This window comes from Varanus komodoensis, unplaced genomic scaffold (assembly GCF_004798865.1).
Source record: "Varanus komodoensis strain SLA01 unplaced genomic scaffold, ASM479886v1 scaffold3, whole genome shotgun sequence".
Lineage (NCBI taxonomy): Eukaryota > Metazoa > Chordata > Lepidosauria > Squamata > Varanidae > Varanus > Varanus komodoensis.
In genome coordinates this window covers 59,733,579-59,744,203 of record NW_025335761.1, presented here as the reverse complement: position 1 = coordinate 59,744,203, position 10,625 = coordinate 59,733,579, and the positions used below count along the sequence as shown (strand labels likewise).

Genomic DNA, 10,625 nt, shown 5'->3' with positions numbered 1-10,625 from the left:
GGTCATCACATACAGAACAGATAAAGGAATGTCAGTCAATCGTACAGAGATTACAATATTTCTAATTGCAGTGTATTGACACTTTAGTTGAGTAACTTGAACCCATCTCCAGGTCTGCTTAGACATGTAAATTCAAGCTACTGAGAAACTATTCATGAACTCAGACCCTTATCTAGACTCTAGACATTCTGAATGACCAGGACACATGAAGCCCTCTGGGCTATCAAAAGATACTTCCTGGTAAACTGTGAATTCCAATGCCATTTTAAACAGTGACTTAGCTTGGCTGAAGGAGTACAGGATGAATTCTACACTTACAAAAGCACACAGAAGCAATACTTTTCTGACAGGATTTATCCAAATTTTCCCAACAAGATCTTGACCTTCCCCTTTGTGACAGCCTTTGAGGTACTTATAGAATGATATCACATCCCCAGGCAAGACTTCCTGGAGAAGACAATCATGCTGGGGAGAACTGAAAGCAGAAAAACAAGATGAAGACCAACTCTGAGAGGGAGGGACTCCAGGAAGGAAGCCGCAGCCTGGAATTTGCAAGAGCTGAGCAGGGCTGTCATGGATAGGATATTTTGGGGGACTTTAATTCATAGGGTCACCAAAAGTCAGAGATGACTTGATGGTGCACAACAGACACAAACCCAAAGCACATAATTGTATAAATGCCTTTTCCTGTCTCTGCCAGCTTAGAAGTACAAGAATAATGCATTAAATATGTCACAGCTTGCTGCACTCAAGCTCAGCTGCCTTGGACAACGGGCTCGGCCAAATTCCTATTCTTCTTTTGCTCCTGAGTCACCCAAACATGTCCAGGCAGGACCCTGCCTGCTTGGAGACGGTCTCTCTCCCCCAATGGCCTCTCCAGCTTCAGCACCTGAGCTTGGACTCTGGCTAAGTGCTTTACCTGCAGACCTTGCATATCCGTGGATATAAAAGGTTGTAGAGAGAAACGAGGCAGAGCGCAAGAGAGTGAGTTTGCTGTTCCCTGCTCAAAGCAAAGAACAGTTCCAGGCCAGAAGATTATTTGTACCTGCCCAGCTCTGTTGCCTGGGGCGGTGTTTTCCTGGCGTGGCTGAGCATCCGGGAGTTTCCTGCTACAGCCAGTTGCATTTGGAATCGGCACAGAGCTGCATCCCTGGGACAGACAGCCTTCCTTGGGCCAAGTTGCTGCTGCACTTCATACAGCAGCTCGGCTCTCCCCAACGAACCCAGCCACCCGAGCCAGCACTCGGAGGGGTTTGAAAGCATGCTTGTCAAATGCAGCCAGGCCAGCAGCCTCCCACACAGCAGAGCAGAGAAGCCCTCAGCCCCGTAGGTGGAAGCCTTTGCTGTCATAAAACCGACTAGTCCTTAAGGTGCCACAAGGCTCTTTGTTGCTTCACGGCCACAGATCTCTACTCTGCTGCATTTTATCAACTTGCAACACCCGGCAAAACACACAGCTACGTGGCTGAAAAGCTGGTTTTGCACAGCTGCAGCTCAGATGCAGCAGGTTCGAGGCTGAGTTGACAGCATTGGCCGGGAAGGCTGGAAAAGCCTGTTCTGAAACCCTGGAGAGTGATTCCTGCCAGTCAGTGTAAGCAGTATTGGGCTAGATGGACCAGAGGTCTGAGGAAGGCAGCTTTTTAGCTTCTGTGTGGGCATTAGGATGCATTAGCACTAGAGAAGAAATGCAGGGGCCTTTTGTGTCAGAGACCTTGCTCGTGCTAATCTCGGGAAAAGAGAATTGAAAGTGAGACAGTCTGCAGAAGTATTTTAGGAGGCATCATTGAAATCCTGTGTTTCCCCCTCTATCCCAAGTCAAAAGGGGGGATATGGGTTTGGCTGACCCTTAAAAATAATAATAAGCACCACTGAAAACCATACAATAAAGTAAAGTGATTTCCCCCAACCCAAAATGACAGGAAAACAACAGCCACAAAAAACTATACAGCATGAAGACGAGAAGGACAGAAATATCTTTACTTACCTTTGAAAGGCCATCTAGGAAGAGGCTGCACCAAAAAGGCTGTCCCACGGCATCAGGGCTACCCCAGAAAAGTCCCTGTACCTCGTTAAAGCTAATTTAGTATCTCCATAAATGGGAATTTATGGAGACCAGGCCCTTCTCAAAATGGCTTCAATTTAGGGTATGTGTATGGGGCAGGGGACCGATATAGGAAGAGACCTTCCTTGAAAGAGTGAGGTTGAGGGCCTTCCAGGTAAATAGGCATCTAGAAATGAACTGGCAGGCTCTGCAGGTGCTTCGGAACAGGTGGCCCCGCTCTGTTCTACAGTAGCTGCAGCTTCTGCCTCTCTTCAAAGGCAGTTCACAACAGCCTGATGCGCAGCCAGACCACATTATCTTTGCTGCACAGTTCCCTCAGCCCCCCAGATGATTTGTGGGCCTCCCTTTCCTGATCGGAGCCCTAATGTGTATATGGGGGGAGGTAGGGGAATTGAACCTGCAGAGGCCCCGATGTGGGTCAGCACCACCGTAGGAGGTGAAGGGTACTCTGTCCTTGTAGGGGGTGCTCTAGCCATGTGCAGACGCCCTTCTCCGGGTTCCTTCCCTGAAGGAGATTAGGAGGGTGGCTACCTGGAGAAGGGCCTTCCCTGTGGTGGCCCCCCAGATGTGGAATTCTCTCCCCAGAGAAGTTTCCCTGGCGCCGTCACTGTATTCTTTTTATTTTCCCCATGTTTTAAGACCTGACTGTTTTAATCTAGGTTTTATTGTCAGTTGAATTTTTTAGGATGCTATATTCTATATTAAGTTGCTGTATTGTTAAACCATTTTGAGACTTCGGTAGGGGCTGGTCTAGAAAAGTTTTAAATACATAAATAAGATGTGGGTGGGGGCGCCCTTTGCCATTCAAGGACCATGCCATGTGGCCTTCCCTCGTCCAACCTGGAGGTCCACAGCCACAGCTGGTGTGGTGGCCAGGCCTCCTCTGCCGTTTTGTGATGGTGTCAACAAGGGTGACTTTTAAGAACCTGTTTTTTCTGGCTGGAGCGGGGAAGGTAAATATACTTAAAATGCTTCCATTGACAATGGCGCTTGATGTCGCCTTTTCTTAGGATCGTCTCTTCTTTGTCATGGAGTTTGTGAACGGAGGTGACTTGATGTTCCACATCCAGAAATCCCGTCGTTTCGATGAAACCCGAGCCCGATTCTATGCTGCCGAAATCATCTCGGCCCTCATGTTCCTCCATGAGAAAGGCATCATTTACAGGTGAGCCACCATGATTTTTCCATTACTTTTGAGGATTTGGCCAGAAAAGGCTCCTGTGCCTTTAATAGCTACATTGGAAAGAGGAGTTTTCAGGTGTCACCAAAGTTGTCTAGAGAGCAGCTGTGCCTCCCCAGTTTCTCACCTGAGGATCTGGGTCACCTTACATGGGCCTGGGCGTCTCCTGCTATCCCCACCGTCTTTGGTAAGTCATCCAGAGCCATTGATTTGGGTTGTCTTTGTCTGCAAACAAGCCCGACGTTTCTCTCCTCCTTCCGCCACCATCCAGAGCTTCTCAACAGACATTTTGAGAACTCCCTGAAACCAAAGCACCATCACGACTCCTGGAATAAAATGGAGCTCCTTCTGCAACCCTGATGCTAAATGCATTTATTTGGAAATGAGCACCCATTGTTGCAGAACAACCCAGTCAATCACTAAAATTTGAAATTGAGCATCCTATGCCTGTCTAGCCAGCTGTTTCCTAGTTGTGAAATGTTTCTAAAAATAAGGATGTGGGGATAATCCTAGCAGGCCTCGGGATGCCGAAACCAGTCCATTTTTTTCTGGCAAGGTGTGCTGTGTGGTGTGGCTGCATTAGTGCCAAAAGGTTATGGGGCTCACCCCCACAGGACCAAAAAAAGGGAGAGAAACAGATTTTCAGATGCTAATTCCCATCAGCCCAACCACACCTCACAGGACTTCATTCCCAAGCCTCTCACCATCCTGGTTGCATGAGTGACATTCGCTTTGAACCTTGGCTGAATAGTCCGTGTGAGCCATTGATGTCCGTACGTCTCTTTCAAAGGGGAAAACGAGGCAGAGCAGGAGAGCTGATTTCCGTGCCAAGAAGTGCAACCTGTAGCAGCAGCACGGCCTCCACAATGCAGGGCCAGTGGTTGTGAGCTCAGGTGTGAAAACAAGGGCATCCCGCCTCTTCCTTGACGACAGATCAGGGGACGCACCGTTCTCTTTGCAGCGCAAGCTGGACCTGCAGCATCTCATTAACAGCCAGCCCCTGCGCTCTTTTTTATCCAAGCCATTTGAATAACTTTTCTGCAGCAGCAGCTTTTGCCTGCAGATGTGAAGCAAAAGGCAGCACGCTGTGGCCATAGTGAGCCTCTGGCAAGGGAGAAAGAGCTCTCCCTCGGATGCTGGAGTGGCATCTCACTCCCGCTTCCTCTCTCGCGAAGAAATGCCAAGCCCCAAAGGAGAGGAGGTGCCCGAGATGCAGCAACTCGCTTTCTCCTTCAAATAGCCACTGCCAGTGGCTGTTAACATCCAGTTCCTCCCTCCAGAAAAGCTCTGCATACGCAGCTCTGAACACCCGGGGCCTCCTCTTTTCCCTCCGAGAATCTCAGAGAATAAACTTCTTTATTCCTAGGAGCCCTTCAGCAGGCGCACTGGCACATGTACCAAGTATCACTATAAATGTCTAAAAGGAAACGGAGGGTGGGATTGTCAGGGATGATGGGATTGTGGTCTTGCAGATGGGATTGTCTTACAACGGATGATGGGATTGTTGTCTTGCAGACAAATGGGCCACAATAAGAGGATTTTGTTCAGATTGTTGCTGCTTGTTAGAGCCGATTGTTGAATCTTGAGTTTGGGTCATTTTTATGATGGGCTGGAAGAATGTGTTCAACTCTTGCTGGCACTGTGACATTTTCTTGTTTTGTAAACTGTGTTTTATACAACAAATGAATTATATAGTGATTGACATCACAACACATATCGAGAATAATAACAAAAGAATGTCTGTCTGTCCGTCCACCTATCAGCTCCACAGTCAGGACGGGAAAACCTAGACTCTTGAAAGTTGGCTCGCATCTTCAGCTAGTGGTGTGCACCTTGAACTTACACTGATTTTAAAAGGCATTAATTATTTTAATTGATTTTCATGCATCCATGTTGTTGAAGCCTGCAGTAACATTTTCGGCCACTAGGAGCAGACTTCCCTACCCAGTATATGGCTTTGCAGTCCATACAGTTGGAAGTCAAAAGGGAATAGTAGCCCAAGTGACAGAGTTATAAGCCTGCTCCCTTCCTGATGATGTGGGGCAGCCTCTTGTAGAGTCGGAGCCTATATAGGAAAGCCCCATAGCAGAGACCATGCCTAAGCACACCAGTGGGCATGGCTGCACTCAAAGAGAACTGTGTAGGTTTGCTCGAAGACTGCCCTAGATCAAAAGTAGGGCTTTTCCACCTGCATCAAGCTGGGTCCGTTTGCTAGGGATACAGTAGAATTTATACCCAGGCTGGCTTGAGGTCCTCCATCTCTGCTGAAAAGGACTTGATGGTGATTCATTTCCTTCTCGTACCTTTGAGGAAGGCATGGCACCACTGTGTCCAGCAGCCCCGGAGAGATCTAGATCCCAAACTCACTTACGCCCATTGCTTATGTGAAAAATACAGTTTCTGGGCTGAAGCCCAAAACTCTGGGTATATACAGACCAGCAGATCCACCACTATGGATCTTCTTGCTGAGGGACACCTAATAAGCTTCCCTGGAGACCCACGATTTGGAAGTCACCACTCTGCAGTACATGCGTATTCAGCAGTAAGTCCCATGGGCTTCCATGGCGCTTCCTCCCGTAAGTGTGCCTGGGCTTGCAGTCTTACCTGGGAGCAAGTCCCACCGAGTTCCAAGGGACTTATGTTTTGCAACCCTGCCTAGACTGCACTGCATATTCATTCACTGATGCGCCACCCCTCCGGATGTGTGAGTTGGCTGGCCATCTAGGTGGAAATGCTGGATGGTGTTATTTTATTTTCTGTTCTCTGCTGCATTTGCATAGGATAACCAAAATCACCTTTTAAAAAGTCATATGCCCCAAGGCCACAGCACTCCTAATTCACATTTGCTCTCAGACTTCAGTGGACTTGCACCAATACCCTCGGCTCAAGGTTTGGTTTTTTAATCTACCAATTGTTGTTAGTCGTGAAATCAGTCGTGTCCGACCCATCGCAACCCCATGGACAACATTCCTCCAGGCCTTCCTATCTTCCACCATCCCCCGGAGTCCACTCAAGCTCACACCCACTGCCTCAGTGACTCCATCCAGCCACCTCATCCTCTGCCGCCCCCTCCTTCTTTTGCCATCTATTGTTCCCAGCATCAGGCTCTTCTCCTGTGAGTCCTTCCTTCTCATTAGGTGGCCAGAGTATTTGAGTTTCATCTTCAGGATCTGGCCTTCTACAGAGCAGCCAGGGTTGATCTCCTCTAGGACTGACCGGTTTGATCGCCTTGCGGCCCAAGGGACTCGCAGGAGTCTCCTCCAGCACCACAATTCAAAGGCCTCAATCCTTTTGTGCTCAGCCTTCCTTATGGTCCAGCTTTCACAGCCATACATTGCAACTGGGAAAACCGTAGCCTTGACTATACACACTTTTGTTGGTAGAGTGATGTCTCTGCTTTTTAGTATGCTGTCTAGATTTGCCATAGCTTTCCTCCCCAGGAGCAAGCGTCTTTTAATTTCTTGGTTGCAGTCCCCGTCTGCAGTGATCTTGGAGCCCAGGAATATAAAATCTGTCACTACCTCCATTTCTTCCCCATCTATTTGCCAGGAAGTGAGAGGACCGGATGCCATGATCTTAGTGTTCTTAATGTTAAGTTTCAAGCCAACTTTTGCTCATAGCTTCATTGAGCTATGCAAGCCCCTTCACCACAACAAGGCAGTGAAGGAGAATCTAGCAATTAAATGGTTTTAAAGTCAACACAGAGGACTTCTTCACTTGCTCCCCCAAGTGTGTACCGTGTTTGCATTCTGTGGGTTGACAAGACATGCCACCTCTCTGGGCTGATTTCCTTGAATGGTTAACTCCTCCAGTTCAGCAGCTGTCTTGCTTGGCATAGTCTTTGACCTGGCAAGGCCCTGCTCATTAATCTCAGGGCTTCATGATTTTATGAGGGATGTGCTTTTTACCTACAGGCTCATAAAGGTGGTGCTTGAGCTGGAGCCACTAACATTTAGAAAGTGGCTGCGTTTTAATGCAGATGGATAAAGGGAAGTGAGATTGCAGGTGTAGCTTTTCATGCATTCAGAAATGAAAATGATATTGAGTGAGAAGCTAGAGAGGAAATATGAAAACTGAATTCAGGAAATCACCCTTTCTGTGTGATAGTCATATGTAATCTTCCTCTCCTCTTCGGTGCTGTTTAGTTTGGTATTTTGCTCTGCAGCAGTGGACTGTCATCTCGCCCTGACGCATGTTTCACTGGAAACCTAAAGCATGACCAAGGGCATTGAGTTTATGGCAGTTGTGGTTGGTTCTGCAGTTTATCAGCGGCTTTTCATTTGCATGGTTCCTAAGAAGCAGGACTGGAACTTGGTTAAACAGCTCTGCTCAAATGATCCTGCAAAGATGGCCACAGCTCCACTGGTTCAGTGGGGCCTATTCTAAGGAAAGTGGGGATTAGGTCACAGTCTTGCTTGATTGAGTAATCAAGTAACTGAATCTGCATCCATTTGAATAGGAGAAAAACAGTGTCTTTTGAAGGGAAAAACCTTATTTTGTTTTAGATAGTTCATGCCCACACAGACACAAACTTCTTTAAACTGGAGGTAGGAAGCACCATCACAGAAGAGCAAATCTTTCTGGATAAGTGTAACAAATAAATACTCCTTCTAAGTTGGTGCTTATCGGTTCTAGTTTTTTAAAAATACTTACAGTAAGCATAATTAACTTAAAACATGTGATGTGTTTAATTAGGGATGGTTTTTTAGTTGATGAATCAACTGATGTAACTAATGGACTAATTACTGTTGCAGACTGACTAAAAAGCATTTCACTGAGTGCAGAGTGTGGCAACCTAAATCTTACTCAAGGGGCAGCTTTATTACTTTTTAAATCAAGCAGTTGCAACAGGAGTCAGGGCATTGTGAATGGGGTTTGCACTTACCTTTCCCAACAACCCTACCCAGTAGGTCATGGCAGGATCCTTCATCCTGGCACTCCAGGGATATGGCCAAAAAGACACTATTTTGATCTGTAAGGGATAAACCCTTGCTTTCTGTGAGCAGCTAAGTCTTAGGAGACCTTTGAGAATAGAGAGAAATCTGCTTGAAAGCTGGGAAGCCACCAGATAATTGGTGGTCAGGAGAAAGGGGGTGCAGCCCTCTGGGGAGTCTCAGCATGCTGACTGGGATCCCAGGTAAGTCCGAAGGACAGTGAGCTTCATTCAGCCCTGATACTCAGGACAAATTCCTGATCTCCAAATGCTTTGATTCCTGAGGCTCGGTAGTTCTCGCAAGCTTGAAGTCAGCCCTCCTTTCCTTGGGAGACCTTTGAAGCAGGCTCTCCATCTGCCCTGTGCTTGCTCTCCTTCTGCAGACTGAAGCCAATAAATAAAGCGCCTCTCCCTTCACGAAACAGTGTGGAAGGCAGCGCTCCATGTTTCTCTTTCTCTTGGTGCGGGTCTCAGCTCAAGGGGCTTTCCACACCTGCAGCCTGAGACCTTCTAGTGGGCCGGGGTGGCGTCTAGGACCTTGCACCTGCTGAGTCAAGCTACACGGCCCCAGGCTTGGGGATCACTTTGCTTCCTGGGAGAGTGATCCTCGTGGAATTACCGAGAGGACCAAATGCACTCGGTGCTGGGAGCTTCTCCGCAGAGAACAATGGACAAGTCCTTCTGTGAAAAGGAGGCGAGCCTTGATCTGCTGGCTGGGAGTGTGCCAGACTCCCTTTTTTGAAATGCACCCTTTTCTCGCAATTGGGTTTGGTGCAGCCCCCATCAAGTTGTGGGTGGTGAGCAGCAGGGCGTGTTTGTGTGTGTGTGGGGGGTCTGTTTCAAGCAACGGGTGGTCCTTGCACTACTTGGACTGGGGACACCCCCCCCCCCAGCTGGTAGTGGCCACAGCTCTGTGCTAGGATTATACTTCCCAGGTGAAGCCCCAACATTTACAGGTAAAGGCTGGGGAGGACCCCAGTGGGAAGTGCTGGAGAGCCATTGCTGCCAGTTGGTGTTGCCAGTATTGGGCTAGATGGACAAAAATCCTGACTGTGGTAGTAGACACTGCCCACCGTTGCTACAAGGCAGGGAATCCTCCAGGCAGCAGATCAGAGGCTCTCTAGACAATGGCTAAGTTCAGACAGCTCAACAAGCCAGGGTGGTTTTTTACCATTGTTGGTCTGTCATGTTGTCTGAACCCAATCATGGCATTTCACCATGGTAAATTCAGTGGAAAACCATTATAAGAACCCACAGTTTGCTCTGTGGTTTTTCCATACCACCATGGCGTGTTATGTTGTCTGATCCCAGGACAATGGTTTCCACAGTCTTGGTATGCGACTACCAAAGAGTCCTCTGGAAAGAGTGGCAATTCCAGGAGCTCCAGCCTTCTAGGCTCCATTTGTGGACCAATGAGGAAGAGGCAGGTGACATAGGCAGGGAGTGGTGCACCTTGGAAATGAATTTAGGGTGCAGTGGTTGATGGGATCCATGGCAACAGTGGGAAGATTGAACAGGGAGGATAAAACTACTGATAGAAACCACTGATTGTCAGCTCATGGTAAAGCGCACACACACCCACCACAGTAATCATGCAGGGTTGCTTGTTGTGTTTGAACACCGCCATTGACTGGGTTCAGACCATCCATGGATTGAGAATAGTTGAATGTGGGTTGTTCTTATATCTTGTTCATGATAACTGGGCTACCATGTTGTCTGAACACAGCCAAGCCAACAAACCCAGTTTGTTTACCACAAACAATTCACAGTTTACAAGCGACAACAAGCCATGGGTTCTGTTCAGATGATGGCTTCAGATGATGCAAGAATCCACATATCAACAACACACATGGTTTAGTGGCACCTCACACTCCACTTATGCTCCACCCATGAATGTGGATTATATTACTGACTAACTGAGCCAATGTTTCTGTGGACATTATGTGGGATGTCTCAAGGAAAATGTAGAGAACAGACCTTGTACCCATCCTGCTTGAGGGATTCTGTGGGCAGCTGGTTCACCGCCACCTATATGGAGTCCTGAACTAGATGGACCTTTGGTCTGATCTTGCATGGCTTTTCTTACATTCTTACGTTCTTCTATTTAAGTTGTCCATGAGAATCCCAAGAACAGAGCACAGCAATTCCTGCCACGTCTTTTCTTTCTCCAATGCTCACCTGTGGCCGTGCATTAAGCGAGGAGTTTGCCTCTATCATTGTTTCCCAACCGCACGGCGCACAGGCTTGAACATGTCTGAATCGGTGACTGAGCTGAAAAAGGGCACGTACCCCGATGGCTTGGGTGGGGGATTGGAGGCGGAGGAGGCAGGTTCTGCCCCTTGGCACACCAAACCTGCCCAGTCCCATGACCTCCCCCTTTGTCATTGCAGAGCTTCCTGGTCCCATGACCTCCTTCTTCCTTGCTAATTACAGATCAGCACTCAAGAAAA

At 48.0% G+C, this 10,625-nt stretch overlaps 1 protein-coding gene across 1 annotated transcript in view; it reads left to right on the top strand.

Annotated features, from left to right (window-relative positions):
• Nucleotides 1–10,625, top strand: part of PRKCH (protein kinase C eta) — a 111,867-nt gene that overhangs the window by 71,809 nt on the left and 29,433 nt on the right. Inside the window, exon 10 of the mRNA XM_044437012.1 lies at nt 3,073–3,227. Coding sequence (XP_044292947.1) covers nt 3,073–3,227 — 155 coding nt within the window. The remainder of the gene's footprint in view (nt 1–3,072; nt 3,228–10,625) is intronic.